The sequence below is a fragment of the Calypte anna genome, chromosome 6 (genome assembly GCF_003957555.1).
Source record: "Calypte anna isolate BGI_N300 chromosome 6, bCalAnn1_v1.p, whole genome shotgun sequence".
In the NCBI taxonomy this organism is placed as follows: domain Eukaryota; kingdom Metazoa; phylum Chordata; class Aves; order Apodiformes; family Trochilidae; genus Calypte; species Calypte anna.
The window spans coordinates 10,055,548-10,072,926 of record NC_044252.1 but is presented as its reverse complement, the minus strand read 5'-3'; the positions used below and the strand labels follow the sequence as shown (position 1 = coordinate 10,072,926).

General features: G+C 35.8%; 1 protein-coding gene across 1 annotated transcript in view; it reads right to left on the bottom strand.

Annotated features, from left to right (window-relative positions):
• The window catches only part of CABCOCO1 (ciliary associated calcium binding coiled-coil 1), a 52,197-nt gene that overhangs the window by 25,883 nt on the left and 8,935 nt on the right, over positions 1-17,379 (bottom strand). The window contains exons 4-6 of the mRNA XM_030453184.1: positions 15,414-15,577; positions 12,137-12,281; positions 7,375-7,447 (exon numbers count right to left, since the gene is read on the bottom strand). Coding sequence (XP_030309044.1) covers positions 7,375-7,447; positions 12,137-12,281; positions 15,414-15,577 — 382 coding nt within the window. The remainder of the gene's footprint in view (positions 1-7,374; positions 7,448-12,136; positions 12,282-15,413; positions 15,578-17,379) is intronic.

Here is a 17,379-nt window from a genome sequence, read left to right as displayed (position 1 = left end):
GAAGAGTTTTCAAATGACTTTCTGCCAATATGCAAGCACCAGCCTACCTGGTTCTCACCAGCTTATTTACAAAGTTCTTTTGACCTACCAACCTGCTTTCTAGATTCCTGGTTTCCAAACAACATGTTTTATGGAGAGATGAGGGCACACGCAGACCCCAGCTAAAATCAAGTGGACCCTGTTTCAGCAGAGCCAGCTATGCTGCATGGCACCAAGATGAAGCCTGGGCTCTGAAACAACCTTCAAGAGCTCTGCTTTGGAGTGAGGAAGCTTAAATAGAGACATGTAAGAATAGCAAGCCTGTTTGTGTTTGGTTTTTGTTTTAAACTGGAATTAAACTAGAAATTCTCAGAATCTTCTACGAAAAAAAAGCTTACTGATCTTTGCTCAGCTCCAATTACTCTATTTTATACTGATCAAATAAAGTTACAAGACCTCCCAAAGGCCATCAACAGAGTAAGCTGCTCAGGAATACTAGAAAAGTTAAAAAAATTCATATCCTAATAGTCTACCCTTCAGGTACTTAAGAACTTCATAATTTCCCTAAGTCAATACATTTCTGACAATCTCATTGTCTTCCACTGACATTTACATACTGATTGATAAATATTTTCAACCTTGTACTAAAGTCTTCTTACAGAGCACTTAGTCATTTGGATCTTACAACATTTTGATGAGTAGCAGAAAGATGATGTCCTTAATAATACACAGTCAAAGCCTACAATTTCTAGTTGACATGCATTCCAGCAAATAAAATCAGCCAACTGCTGTTATCAGAACTATGTATTTTTTCATACATACACATGCATACAGAAATCCAGTCACTTTCTAAGTAAACACTTAAAAAACTCAGAGAGCACATCTTTGAATATATATTCATTGCTGCACAATTTCAGAAATATTCTACCACCAGTGATTCAACTTTTTTCCCCTCTCCCATTTAATATCACACAGTCAAAAATACCACGCTTTGTCAACTGTATAACTGCAATAAAAAAGTTCTGATGACCTTCAATTTTTTTTCTTGCTTTAGGGTCTTCAGCTTTTCATCCTCCAGGGTGCTGAGCAATGTGACTTCTAGTTACATCTCAGTTTAGATCTGTGTATGTGAATAGGTTCATTGAAATAAAAGTTCCCAAGTGCTTAAAAAGAGGTACTTGTTTAAATTCTGGCTGGGTCAGAACCAAAATGTGTACTGAAGGCATAGCCTAAGTCAGCTACACAGCATTCTTCTTGTCTTAATTTTTTATTTCATGACTTCACGCGTGTTACTGAATTAAAAAGCTGACTTGTTTTGTATTTGATGTTTCCTAAGAAAATAATTTTTGATTTTGAATAATTTAAAAACCATTTTGTCAATCATTCTCTAAAGAAAGATTTGCTGAAGTTCTCAGCACCAGCTTATGAATTCCATAATTCTCTGGAGTTTCAGGGCAGCATAGTTCAGCTACCAAAACTCAGGCATGTTCAAACAGCTATAGAAGACCACCAGCATGTGACCTACAGGGATGCAAAACTGCTAGAGGTCAGAATATCTCCAGTACTGGCAACTGAATGTACCAAAGACAGCCTTTGCAAAACAACCACGATTTCTACTGTGTAAGATATGTTTGAAATATTTCAAGTAATAACACATACAATTCCAACAAACTCTGCTTTTCATTCAGATCAACTGCAAGTCCACCAAGATCTCTCTGGGTATAGCCACAGCAAACTGCAAGATCAAAGGACTAAATATCAGTGATTTATGTCACAAAACCCACTGGCTCTCCAGATGTTTATTTCAGTAATCCAGTCTTGGGTACTACACACTTCTGTAACAGACATAAAAATTTTCCCCTCAGACATCAAGAGCCTAAATACCAGTTTACTAGTTTTAAATATTCATAAATCTAGAATTATTACCCTACTCCTGAAGCTGTAGTTTTGATCTTCATAGCAGTAAAAGTTTGAAAAACTGTTTTGAAGGAAAAAATAAGGACGTGGAAATAGGATATAACATTGGTTTATCAAAGGTGCACAATGCCAGACTAATTTCATAGTTTATTTAATATGATAACCAATTTTCTCGACAAAAGGAATGTGAGAGACAAGATCAATTCATGAGAGGACAGGAATATCACACAGATGGGACTGAATGACCTCACAGAATATTCACTCTTGTATTCAATGACAAATTGTGATTTGACATTGTAGGGATGTAATTTTTTTAAAACCTACGGTGCCCTGGGAGTACCTCAGCTAGAAAATACAGTAATAAAGGAGAAGAAGAACAGCAGATCTACGAAGAAACAGCCACATGATCCACGTATAAACTGTGGGAGTGATTCTAGGACCTATCATGTAGGCTATTCCCAGCAGAGAACAAGAAAGGGCCATTGATATTGTACAAGGCCTTGCTTTTATCTCAGCAAGTAATATTAAGTGCAGTTTGGTCACTTACATTCAAACAAAAGTGATTTAAAGTGGAACAATTATAGAAAAAGGCCAATAGGATGGCTAGAGGCTGATAGGTATGTAAGAATGCATGTATCAAAGCTTAGCTTAAAAGCAACTATTAGAGAAGGCTGGCTTTTCTAATTTAGCTAAATGAAGGCTGACAAAAAGATTGCTGTCTCTTTATAAACTAGAAAAAGAAACACTGGGGATGGAATAAGAACTGGGTCAATACTGGCACAAATTGGCACAAGGACAAATGCACATAAACTTGTATGAATACATTTAGAATGGAAATTAGACATTTTGCAATCCTTCCATAAACCAGGCACCAGGGCAGCTTTCTAACTGCAATAGCAAGAACAAAGAAAAAATTAAATTTTTAAACCTGAGTTTGAGAAGTTTCTGAAGAGGATTATGTAAGTTTTCCTACGAGAACACAGCACTGGATCTGAGAATTGAAGAGGTCCTTTCCAGTCCTATACTCTAATTTCCTTCAAAGTAGTCCGATGTCTTTGCCATGGTGATATTTACAAAACAAAGCTACAAAAAAATCAACTCAGTGGTTTTTAAGCATTACAAATATTTGAAACCTTCAAGGTTTGAAAAGCATGCACTCCATTAACTGGGGAATGAATCTCTCTAGTGTGATCTGATACACTCATGGAAAAGTCCTAGTTTCATACATCTTTAAAATGCAGTTCTCAGGAAGTCATTGAACAAATTTTTTTGAACAATGGTTGATTAAGCAATCTAAATAAGCAACACCTTATGAGGATTATGAGGCAAAGTCAAGTTGCAGATTTAGGTCTTCTGCCACCAGGAAAAAAGCTTTATTGGCTTTCAAACAGCATGTTCTTCCTATACGCCCCCTTAAATTCAAACACAGAAGGGATTTTGTTTAAACTTTAAAAAAAAAAAAAAAAAAAAAAAGCCAACACCCAGCCCACAATTGGATAAAGAACCAGACATAGTCCAAAAGCTTAATAATATCAGCAAGTAAGGAGTACATGGAAAGAAGGCATTAATGGAAATTGTTTTGGAACTCAAAGTACAGAGGATGATATCTAGTGACTGCTATAATACTGAATCTGCACTGCCATTAAACTTAATCTTGGATATTTTTATTGCAACCTGACCCACTCTGACATCTCTAAAGAAAATTACACTGTACTCTACTATTTCAAGAAGTCAAACTTAGCTAGTCATCTGGGCCATAAAATAGCAGATTACTCAATCAGGCTGGCTAAGGCAACTAGGAATAAAACTAGATTTACCAACCACATTATTTTTATTAGGAAATGTTTCAAAGCAGACATAATCCCAAAAGACCTTAGGCTCATTCCATCTAAAAATACACAACACAGAGCAGGAAAAACACGAACTGCAGTATAAGGTACAATTTGTGTATGTGAGGAAAAAAAAATACAAGATGTGCTGCAATATATCATCCTATCAAAACAAAATAAATTAACTGAACATAGAAACTGAAAAGAGTAAAAAATTCTATACAAGTCACGTTATTAACAATTTAAACCTTTGTTATAAGATCTGACATGTGTTAATAGGAATTGCTCCACTGAATCCCCGCACACCAAGATTTAGTCTCTGCTCCTTTTGCTTTCTTTGAAATTGTAGGCTAATATAAATGTACTAAATCACAGCTAGAGAGTAAAACCTCCAGAATGGACAAAAGGAAAAAACCCAGTATCTTTAACTACAATGTTCCAGAGGAACTCTGGTATCTTAGTACTACATGTATTTTATTTTGGATCACAGCCATAGAACAGCTGAAGCACTGCTTCTGTAATCATTCTGAATGTGGGGAACTGCTCATAATAGTAGCAGAAAAAAGCTATGAATTTTCTTGGCAACCTTAGCACTTCTCAGTAATTCCTTGTACTGTCATGTTTTCTAACAGGTATTCATGCATACATAAAACATATAGGTCTTTGTAGATCTGGAATGAAGGAGATGTAAGGGATTTGAAAGCTGGAAAAGGAAGCTTTAAATTTTAAATACTGTCAAAGTAGGTTAGATGTACGATGTGTGTTTTATCATCTAACCAAACATTCATGTCTTTCAATTTTAACCTTTTTTTTTTTTTTTTTCCCCTAGGCAATATGATCACCTCAGGCAGTTACATTTAAAGGCTTTATCCACCTTAAAAATACATTTAAATTGGCCAGGCATTTGTTACTTTTTTAGTAACAGACTTAAATACTGTCTGTGTTTTACAATGTGGTTCAATTAAGCTAGCTGCATCAAATGCAGAATATTAATCAGACTCTGAAGCTCCATTAATTACATGCCACATTCAAGTAAATAAAATTTTGTTAAGTGGCATGGCCACAGGTATTGTATGTATAATCTAAGCGAGTTTTGACTCATTTCCCTTTTCTGGTCTGATTTTATTCTACACAGGAAATGACAGGGTCATTTGGAAATAACTGCACCAAAAGATCAAAAAGGAAACCTGATTGCCTGTGCAAGAGAAAAAATAAAATCCAGTGAGTTTACAATTCATTGGTATAAGATTTCTCTGGAAAACACATACTGTGGTTTCTCTGAAAGGATATCCATTGCAGCACTAAGTACTGCTTTTATTTGTTGCAGCCCTATCTCTTTTAAAGAAGCAGCACTTCTCATCAGACTACTGGGCTTTTATTCAGTAGATAATACACAGGGCACATATGGAGCAGAAATTTACTCACTGAGCTAAAACATGCCATTTCAGCTGAAGCAAGTAATTTCACTGACTTGTCTCAAAGTCTTCATTTACAAAAGGAGATAATACTGTAATGGAGCTCTTGAACCACCATGGTTCTTGTTATGTGGGCAAATCTGGCCATGACAATTTACAATTTCCCATTCCAAAAGAACAGACTTCTATTGCTGGAGCTAGAAGAAAACTTTTTAGACATTAACAGCTTAAAGTTGTGATCACTTCCAGCTGTAGGTCACAGTGTGTCTACATGGACTTTTCTGTTTCTGAGATACTGATCTACACAGCAAGGCAGCAGTCAGATTTTCAGCACAGGTTTATCATCTACTTCCAGAATGCAAACTTTGCAGTTGAACTGCTGCCCCATCCTCTTCCCTGAGCACTGCAGAGCACACAACCAGGCATGCTCCTGTCATAGCCTTTTACATATCAAACCACACTGGCCTTCCCAACTTGTCAGTTTAAGCTGTTTGTCTAAGGGACTGCAAACATAAAAGGTAGTGATCTCCTTTATGGATAAGTACATCTAAATATAACAAAGTCGTAGCAAAAGAACCTGGAGTTTATGCTGGGTTCACTTCTTGTCACACTTTAACACATGAAGCAAGTGCAAATAATGTCTTAAGTTTGCACATGAAGCTTCAATGCCTTAGGCTGTTACTTACTGAAGAACAATGCATCACCCTATCAAAATCAACTCTACAAGAATAAGTATTGATTTTCTTAGGCATTTTTCTTAGGCTGGACAAATTAGACTCCCTGCCATGGAACTCAGAATACAAAACAGATGGATTAAACTGAATGGGTACATTGGTAAGAAATAGCGGTAAAAGAGTTATGACTAAAAACTGTCATGAAGGTTTTTGTGGGAGCTATAATTGTTCCTTTAATGGAGGATCACCAAAGAAATTCATAGAAACACATTTCTGCCATTCCCTAGTGGAGGTGGTATCTTCAGTGGAGGTGGCACTCTGCAGCAGACAGACTGTGCAGAGCAACCACTCTTCTGCTGCTGGGACAGAGCACACTGAACACAGCCAGCCAGAAGTGGATTTTAAGAAAACACAAATTTCTTTTAAGTTAGTCTACAACTGGTAAGATACATTAGCCAAATTTACACAACAAATTACTTAATCAAAGCCTCATTAAAAATAATTTTACTAATTAGAAAGTGCTAACCAGCCACTGATCTGATTAGCTAATATAAAATAACAACCCTAACACAGTAATGCTGAAGTCCTTGTGTAATGACAGTTTTTTCATTTACTTCACTATAGTTGGAATTTTTACCCATTTAATGATTTCCAAATATTTACATCCATGTCAAGAAAAGTCTTTCTTTTTGATAATCTGGCTATTTAAAAGCAACAGTGGAAGAAATTTTCCCACATCATTTACAGAGCCAAATGATCAGCTTAAAGTGCAAAGAAAAATTTCCGGTGCATTAACTTTAAGTTCACTGTGTACTGATAAGCTAAAATGTGTCATCAAAAAAATTCCACCACTGTGTCTCTATGAGAAACCAGTTGTCTCCTAACATACATTATAAATGTAAATCTTCTTCAGTATATTGCAGCACCCTCCAAATGCAGAGTCAAACTAAGGGAAGGCTTATTTGATGAACTGAATCTGTTCATTTGATTAAAGGCCACATCCTGCATCAGTGAATTTTCCTATGTATTTTTTTCATATAAAATATAGAAAAAGTGCACAGGCAACCCAATGCACTGTTGTGAAAGCTTTCAAAATCCTGAATTTCTATCTAGCTTATTCTTCACAGTCAGTGTAATTAACTGCAAGTGACTACAGTGGAAACTAAACTGTACGTACACATGTATACATAAATATTAGGACTGTGGTCAGACTGGGCTTGGTACACAACCTTTCTGATTTTGATTGTTGATTTTAAAGTAGTCAGACTCATACATTGCTAATTCAAATTACATGCATCACCTTGTAAATACATACGTGAAAGTATTCACGATTTAACACAATGAACAACTTAGCCAAGCAAGGCATTTACACTTTTTTGAAATCCCAAATTTACTTTTAATATGAGAATCGAAACCTCCAACTTGTATTCTTTAGTAAGTCATCTTATGTTAGTAATGGACTAATGTTGACATGAAGTTGCTTTGAGCAATATAAAACATATGCTACAGTTCATTCATTAAATAACTGTATAATGAGTTCCATCTATATAAATGACTTACCTCATTACTTATCACATGTTCTTCTCTCGCACTCTGGAAGAGGTATTCATACTGCTTATAGTACTTAAATAAGCTGGGAAACAAGAGAAAATAGCACAATTACAGCTGTAAATCTTTGGAAAGGCAACAATATTAAAAATTCTATTAAATGGAGAGTCACTCTCCAGCATGGTAATACTCCAAATTTTAAATAAAAATTCATGTTTGACTTCAATTACCATATGTAGAATATTTATTTTACTGGATTTACTATCATGTGGTTTTAGAAAATACAGTATGGTACTTAAAAATACATCCACTTTATCCGTATGAAATTGAACTCTGAGAAAACAAGGTTCTACACTGAAATAGAGGAATTCCTGAAACACTTGTCACCAGGATACTTACGCCTTTACTATTAGCAATAGTGGACAAAAAGCAAACCAAGCCAAATCAATTTTCAGATTCTGGGATGAACAAGTCTGATCCTGGGACTCCAGAGCAGATAGAGTGGAAGCATTTATTGTCTCAAGGCCCCTGTTTCAAAACCAATGTACTCTTTTCTTAAAGAAAAGATAAAAAACTAGATCGATACACTGGAGTTGAGTATATTAGGACAGAAGTAACTTACAGTAAATTTTCTCAATGGCCTGAAATATTTACCTTCCTTAAAATACATATGGCTTTCCTTTTCACGTGTTTTAAATAACTTTCCTTTTCCCCTTTCTGAATGATCAATGACATAGTATTTGTTTAATCAAAGGTTTCGTTGGTCATAGTCCATCTGTTACAATTACTTCTTCTCTTAAAATCACAATACAGAACTTCTGGCCCCTGCCAGGTCATTTTGACATGATTTAAACCAAAGTTCTGATTTCACAGCAAGTCCAAGGTGAAGAATAGTTACAAGAGTTTATTACATTCCTGCCTCCTGTACCCATGAAAGGGTGCACAGAACATTCACAACTGGTTCCCGTACTTTCTGGCTAACAATAGGACATGGATTCTTCTTTTGAGAGCCACTAACTGGGTGGGCAATACCTCTATGCTCCTCACTTGCAAGACACATCTGGAATACTGAGGCCTTCTTGGAGGAGAGATTTAGACTACATGGCCTCCAGAAGTCCCTTACAACCAAATTTTTCTATAGGTCTATGAAAGCACCTACTACACCCAACATACACACTTACTCAGCTAATCCTAAAGACACAGCTACTAGCTGCAGGGTACCACACAACTGCTATGAAAATGCATTCACAATACCAGTGCTCAGCTACACAACCCAGCAGGGCTGCCCTTTGAGACACAGCACTACCCTTGCTGGCTGCCCCATGGCACTGTGGCTCTGCTCCCACCTGGCAGCCTCCCACCCCAGCACAGCCAGCAGAAGGGCCTCGCCAGACAGCTGCCTGCAAAGAGGCTGCTGCAGTGGGATGTGGTGTCTGAAATCCAGTCGTGGCTCTGGGAAATGAGCCATAGGAGTGGATGCTCAGAATACACTGTTTTGGCTGACTGTCCTTCCCTAAGTTTCCACTGGTACTTACTGCCACAGCACTAGAGATTGCACAAAATATCACTGCTTAAGGTAGAGCACATCACCCCTGGTCTGCAGTAAAGTGCCAACTGAAGTACAGCAATGGTTTTATAGAGCCCATGGAAGCAGCTCAGAATTAGGAGACTAAAATGGTTGGTGGCCTCCCTCTCCTACTTGACAAGAGCACCTCTTCCAGCAGTTAAATGCACCTCTGAAACCTACAAATACATTTTTAACAAATAGGCATAGACATTTTTGCACATATGTAGAGATGCATTTCCTAATTTGGTGTGAAGTATTATGGCAGCCTCATTGAACATTTGGCTCTTTAAGTGTCATATAAAATTTTTATTCTACAGTTACATTTAACTCAGTCATTCAGTTACCATTAGTTAAAAACAAAATTTATTTACAAACTCCCATAAGAAATTTGTCTGTCATAAACTACAAGTTCCCTTCCCCCAAATCCAAAGCACTTATACAATTAATTAAGTTGTTACAATATTTGCCATTTTATTTGCAGTACGTTTTTATTTTAGTACTTCACCAAAGAATTCCTGACATGTTTTTGTGGAAATACAGGAACTGTGTTTAAGCAGACTTCAGGACTTAACCGGGAAATGACTCACATCACTTTATGAAAGTATGTGTTTATGAAAGTTTGTTTCTCCTCATGTCCCCTATTATCTGGTAAAAGTCTAACATGGACTATTTAAAAAAGGAAAAAAACATTTTATGAACATATCAGATACACAAGAAATAAGATCTATATCTTTCAAACTGCACTGGCAGAACTTAACATTTTAAGTTTTTTTTATTCCAGTGCCTTGGAAAGGAGACAGATTTACAGCATCTGAAAATCAGCTCTTCCCTTTCCCCTCAAGACGTGTTATGAAAATCTTCATGGACTATGTTACAAGTACAGGTAATTTATAATATTCCACAAAATTGAAGTCATTACTTTGGCATTTTTAAACAGAACTGTTCAACTCAGTACCCTTAATCCTGTTTCAAGAAAAGAATTCTTCCATTTAATACCCTTTATGTCAAATCACATAAATTATACATCAGCATTTCTTTCAAAACAAAAATGTAATCTTCTTTCCTCTATCAGGCACTACATAAAACACTTTCTTCTTTTTATCTCAAGACTCTGCACCAACATTTTTAGAAATTATTACTTACTCTTGCAATTAAGCTTGTTTAGAATAGACTCTCTTATGATGTCATATGGGAATCTGAAGGTGATTAACAGTGACATATTTCCCTAGCTCCACTGCTTCCTGAAAGAAAATGTCAAGAGCTATGCTGATGTGTGCTTGCCCAAGGAGACAAGATAAAAAGATGTTAACTGTCACCTTCCACCAAACCTGAAGGTGTCATTACTGTTGCTGCACAGTTTGTGCCAATGTAGTTAAGCATTTGTCCCCATTTCTATTATAAATCCCATGGGTTCATAATAGCTCATCTGTAAAAATGTGATCTGAACTAAAACATGTCATACTATCTTGGGTAGGAAAAGAGCTATAGGCTTATTATTTAAAATAAAATTTTAAAAGGGAAAACAATAAAAAATGTTGAAGTAATACATTAATTTGAATTGTACTAAAACCCAGACAAGTATTTGTGAATAAGGACTTTCCTAAAGTTCAAAATACACCCACATAAGAAATGTGCTGGTTCTGTTCTTATGTAGAAAAAAATATTAAAATTACTGAAATGATAGACTACTGCACATGATATATTTCAGTCTGTGGGTACATCCATGACCTCACAACAGCACATACTTGCAATAAATTGGAACTAGATGATATTTAAGGTCCCTTCCAGCCAAAACCATTCTGTGATTCTTGGTAATTCTTTAAATTGAGCAATCTGAACATAAAACATATTTGGTTTTCAAAATACCATTTTGCTGAAGAAGTCTTATGTCTTGGTTGTATCCCTGCCTAGTCAATACTTCAATGGTAGTAGGATGGCACATCTAATCTCTTGGATGAACTTCTTGCAACACTGAAAGTATTACTTTATGAACAAGTTTTCTTTCCATGCATAATTTAGACAATAGCTACAGACATACTATTTGGAAAGAACATTTGTTCCATATAAATACACAGAAAGCACAGGCAGTGAGGGAGCAGTAAAAGACATGGAGTGAGACATCTTAAATGCCAACTTTAGCTTAGGGCTAACTTGGCATGACATTGGTTTGCCTTGGCTACAGAAATTTAAGATTTAAAGAGATGTTCTCATTTTGTATGGGAAGAATCTGAATTTTTTTATATTTTCCATGAAAAGTTAACAAAAAAATAAATCAGTGATACTTTTCTGCATCCAGAAAAACACTCTAAAAACGCCTTCTTTCTCATGTTGAATTTTCTAGCAACAGTCAGATAATGCTCAACTCTTCTAGGTATAGATCAGCTGTGACCTCACTCATTCTTCATGCCCACCTACCACAAAATCTCCTCCAAACATGACTCAGGGCAGATATTCTGACCTCTGACTCATTCTGTCCATTGTGCACTGGAAACAGTAGTGCATGAGTATAGCCACTGTCCCCAGCTATGGCACTTCAGTGGAAAAAAGTCTGTATATGTCATGGTACAGTTAAGACTATATATGGAGAGGTGTGTTTGGCTGCCAACAGACACCTTTTTTCTCAGATAATTGATGGAACTACTGCTGTTTGCATCTTTCTGTGTCAATGTTTAAAAGCTGAGACCTGTCATGAATTTTTTTGTGTAGATACTAACCTTCTGCTAACTCTGAAATTCAACATTTTTATTACTCCCATATGGCTGTAGCCTTAATTCTCCAAAGTACATAACTTTAAACACTTAAAAAGTCTACTAGAGCTGTCAAGGACAAACAGTTATAGGCAAGACAGAGGATTTTGTTCAACTAGAATCTAAAAATAGAATGCTTTAACAGCAAACCAAGAATATTCACTATATACCACTTTCCCCTTTCCCTTTATCAACCAAAATAAAACTCAAGCTTTTCAGCATAATTTCACATTTTGAAAAACTTCCAGTCTAAATTTATTTCCTTGGCTTTGACAACTGAGGTCAGATTGTTACTGCTACTTACATATTCTTTCTTATTTTTAATGTTTTAAAGTTTACTGTGTGCAGTATTTTGGCACACTGTGAACAAGTTCACTTAAATAATTTGAACTTATTTTATCAGCCAATTTACTACAACATTATTTGAATAAGAGATTACTTATCCTGTAGAAATAAATACCTGACATTCAAGTAATCGATGATTGCTTTGGCTTGCTCAATGCTGAAGAAAGTCAAGTCACCACTTCCTTCTGAATCAGTGTCTCCTATTCCAGACATTGCTTTTCCAAGTTCTTTTAAATTTTCTCCTAAGGTCATATGTTTGTCTGTGAAGTAAACCCAAAGAAATGAAACTAAGTGTAAACACAGCAGTGTGGGGTGGGGTTTTTTTGGTCCATTTTAATTATAAGACTTCTTAAAGTTTAAGTAGTTTCATTAGGAGCCATTTAGAAACTCAAAAAGCAACAGTAGTCAAACATTTTCATCCATTGCCTTTATTCTTATCAATATAATGTGCATTGAAATTCCATCTCAAAATCAGTAATTCACCTTTATAATGTAAGGATCACAATAATGGGTGTTTAAGATGCTAGAGCCTGGCCTCTTATGCAGATAACCACAGGCAGGATAGTATGTAAACTTGAGCTGTGCAGTAAGTTTAGCTTTAAAATACCTTTACTACTGTTTATGTACTGTAAAAGATTGTCCTTCTGACCATGCCCCTTACAATCAATATAAAATGATAATACAGGAACAGATGTTAAAAAGGGTAATCATGTTTTCTGAGTGTTTACAGTCATAACTGATTAAACACGAAGACATATAATACTCTGTGGGTGTCATCAAACTTGGGAACAATTTTGTACCCCTCAAAATAGAGAATTATTTTTCATTTTTACCCTGGAGCTCAAACCAAATGCCCAAAGAGCTTTGAATTAAAAAATAAATTCTTTTTGCTCAGTGTCTTAACAAGGAAAATCTGAAATACATTGTTTGATGAACTTTAAAAAGAAAGGCTTAATCTTTCTGGTTTGTGCACAGTATGTGCCATCAATAGAGCCATCATGGAGTTTAAAAAAAGTTTTGAACACAGTTTACTTGTTTGTCTTAAGTGTAAAAAAACTAGAGTAGAAAACAGGGAAATATCCAGCAGTGGTGAAATAGATTTATTTTCCTTATTGTTTTAAATCTCTATGGATCTGCTCCATGGTTCTTTGTACAAAAAAAAAAAAAAAAAAGATTAAAAAACTTACAAGATTCTGGTCTTTATAGTTTTGCCCTTTAGTGGTATAGCAATCAAAGGCAAGAAAATTTCACTGCAGTTTTCAGTATCAGAAACAGCCCAATATAAACAACCATAATGGAAGCAAGAAAGAAATACAGAGAATATGGAGGAAATAGAATAGAAGCCATGGGAAATGAGAAAGAGTAATAGAACCAGAAATATCACAGAAGGGAAGTGAGGACACATGACAAGATCATCAGAAGTCACAACACCCAGGCCTGCCACCAGCTAGTCCAAAATTTCCTCCTGCAGAACCGGTTTTGAACCCCAACTCTCTCTCTCATCTCAGGGAGGCTCTCACACTATTTCTGTGAGGTAAGGAGCACTTTACTCTCAATGCATAAAAGATGAACCAAATTATGTAAGTAATTGACTTTGGCTCCCAAGCAACCAAAGTATACAGCTTCCAAATGTCAGTTTTCCTCTCTCCTTTACCAGACTTAAATAAGTTTCCTCTACCTTCCTTCTAAATCCATTCTTTCTTGCTACGTCGGGAAAATCAGCTTAATCTTCCAGGCTACTTGGGTCCATTGCAGGGAAGGGTCCATTAATATAAAACATCAGCATTTTGGTCTTACTTGAAACATTTGGCCTTGGACCTTGCACTAGATGAGAAGAGTAATTACAACGAAATTCATTTCAGCCCTGGGCTATAGCATACTTTAAAAGAAGGATTATTTTGGGAACTTAGCTGTCAAAAAAGAAATGAAAAAGAAAAAGAAAAAAAAAATAAAAATGGTAAGTCTCTTGTAAGCATTTACAAATTGCATTTTCTTTCCCTGAAAGCCATATGTCTTAGCCAAATCCAAATGTATTTTTACAGGACAGCAAAAAGCAAATTCACAGGAATTGCTTGCCAAACCTTATGTCTTTTCTTTGAAGCTTAGGGGTATTAAAGCAGTTAAAAAAAAAAAAAAAAAGGCAAAAATAATACAATTTTTCCACAGCCTCTGTCTGCAAGCCCACTGAACTGCTTTAGTTGTAATTTTTTATATAAAAATTAATCAGAGGCAGACACTACTATGGAAAATTTCAGCTTAAAGAGTTAAAGTTTGGCCAAGTTTTAAGCAACTAAGATCACATTCCCTAAAAACACCAGTCAGATTTAATAGTAATGTTTAGTACACATGCACTACATAGAGTCTCATAAAACTAATTTCTGACATGTTTCCATTCTTCTCCATTGTTATATTAATATAGTTAGCATATGTTAAGATATTTTCTCACTGGAGACAGGAAGAACAACTGGAATTCCAATGATCATAAAGCACGTACATATTCTGTCAAAATTCCAAGTCTGAAAGGCCCCTCAATTAAATGACAATGAAAGAGTATAACAACTATTATGAGCTTGATGGTAAATATTCATCTTCTCTTTGAATGGAACTGCTGTGTCCTTGCACTCTACCTCTGGGATGGACTTTTCTCAACATAACCACCCTGAAAGTGAATGTTAAGCAATCATTGTGATCTCTGAAAAATGGGTTTTAGGGGATGCTGCTACCATTTTTCTGGTGATTCTGTTCCCATCAGAGCCAGGCTTCATGCTTTGTTGCTAATTTTTTTGTAGTCACAGGAGCTGCAGTCCTTTCCTTGTCATTTTTCATTTTTGGCCGTGATGCCAGTTCACTTCCCTCACCAGTCTTTAGTTAACTGATATATTTTGTGCCAGAAATTCAGCCTTTGCCATATAGAAAGCTGCCTAAGAGTTGACCTCTAAGGATAAAATCAATGTAATTCACCAGCTGTAATGCTACAGGATGTACTGAATATCTCAAACAGCAGAGAAATGTGCCCAAGGCAACAGTGAGTCAGCCACTGAGACAGCTGGAATTGGGATTTAGGAGTTCTTTGCTCTCACTGTACTGTAACTATTATTTATTTTACCATAGCAAAGATGAACTCTCTTCAGAACCTAGACCTTTTGCAGCACACGCTGTACAAACAAAGAATGAGAGATACTCTGCTAAAAAGCCTACAGTTCTCCCTAGCCAAAGTTAAACATCGCCAATAAGAATTATTATCAGGTACAAGGTATAACATGTTAACATTCAAGAGGAAAATAAATAATTTTACAATTACTTGTAATTAAATAACACTTGATTAAAATGACCAGAAAACATTTTTGCCTTCCACTTAGGGTATTTATTTTACAGTTTTAAATCATACTTACCACTGATGTTCTCCAACAGGAAATTTAATAGATCCATGAATCCTGAGAGCTGTACAAGACTGAAGTTCATTTCTCTAGCCCAGCAAAATCCTGCTGTATAATAATCTAGCAAAATAGCTTCTTTCAAAGACATTTGTTTAAAATTGAGAAACTCTCCCAGCTTTCTAGAAGAAATTGCAGAGAAAAATAATGAAATTTAAAAGTGAATCACAGATTTCAAAGTTTAATTTTGTTGTTTATTCTGCTTGTAATCTGTTAGTAATTCAATCCAGAATATATACTGTTATCATACTATACATATGTGCATGGATCTTCCTGGAACTCAGCTATGTCAATTTGTAGATATGAAGGTTTATGATTAGAAGACAGATCAACTGAGAAAAGTAAACACACACCTCTGGGTTTCAACAGGCACTATATAAATGTTAAGGTAATTAATGAAATAATGAGAAGCATTACAAAAAAACAGAGAAAACCAGCTGTAAGCCCCAGAGAATAGTCAGTGTTTGTTCAGGACAGGGTCTGTAGATGACACTGAATGATAAGTCTCTACTTCCTACTGCCACTCTTTCACATTGATTGAGATGGTTTCACAGTACTAAAAAGACCTTGTTTCCCTTTCAGGATTATTTTTTACATAGATGCTGAAGAAAAATGACAACTGAAGATTATTGTAAGTAATATAAAGTTACTGAAAGTACCAAAAATATTTGAAAGCTTAAATTCTACTTCTATAATGGTTGAGATATTTAAGAGTCTCATCCTATATTACTGGCACACTGTGAAAATTTTTCCACTTATTGTAACCTGAAAAGTAATTAAAAAATACACTTCCTTCTAGGAAACCACGTTGTTGCCAAAACATCTATGCCTACTATATCTAAACATAGAATTAGTGATGTCTTTCATAATTGTGCATATTTTTCCATGTTTTTCATAATTGTGCACATTTTTCCACCTGAAGAGAGGGGATTAGGGCTAGGACTTCAGTCTGCAGTTCTTCCAGTATAACCTCAGCCACATCTCAGGTGGTTAAGTTCCACATTAAAACAATTCTGGGCTCCTTAACTGTACCTGACAGTACAGGTGCCAGTTGTGACCAAAACTTCTACTCCCATGTAAAAGAGAAAAAGTCTCCCCCCGTGCTCTCATTCCTTCCTAAGAATGATGTTAATATCTGACCAACTGATAGGCAACCATTATTAGTTTCTCAGGGTTTTCACCAAGCCTGTAGACGTACTCTGTCAAATAAGATGAGTTTCTTTTTTTAATTAAAGACTCAATAACTAACAAAGTAAAGCATATAATTAAATCAGTTTTGTTTAAAACATGTATTCCTTTGTTCTACAGGACAAATTGGTATGCCTGTACACATGCAAGTCAGTTAAAAACACTTAACTTTGGACTGAAATAGAAGTGGAATGTGGCCAGCTGAACTTTCCAAGGTTTGAAACAGTCCATATCCTCTCTTTCTGAAGCTTCTGCCAACTCTGTGTTTTCATAATCAGAGCTTCTCAGGGATTTAGATTTTCTCTGATGCTGCTAACAATGCCAGTACTCATCTTTTCACTATTCTCAAAGGCATGTCACTGACAACAGGATCTATAAATGACTGGAAAATGATGGGGCATTTGGATGTCCTAGCTACCCTGACTGCTATTTCTTCCTTCCCGGAAGGTGCTCAAGTCCTACGCAGAGAGACAGCAACACAAAACTCCATGATAGACAGGAATGCAAGACATCAAAATTCTCATCCTGAATCTGATCTGATTTTCTAACCTTAGCTGTGGCCTTCAAACTGCTCTTTTGTACAGATATGGTGCACTGCTGCTGATAAACTGCTTAGAGTGCACAAAATACCCTGTAACTATCCTCTTTTCAGTCAGATGCAGTATATACTTTACAATCCACTTGTGTACTCTGTGTATATATATAAATACACATGTAACCACCTGAGACTACAAAT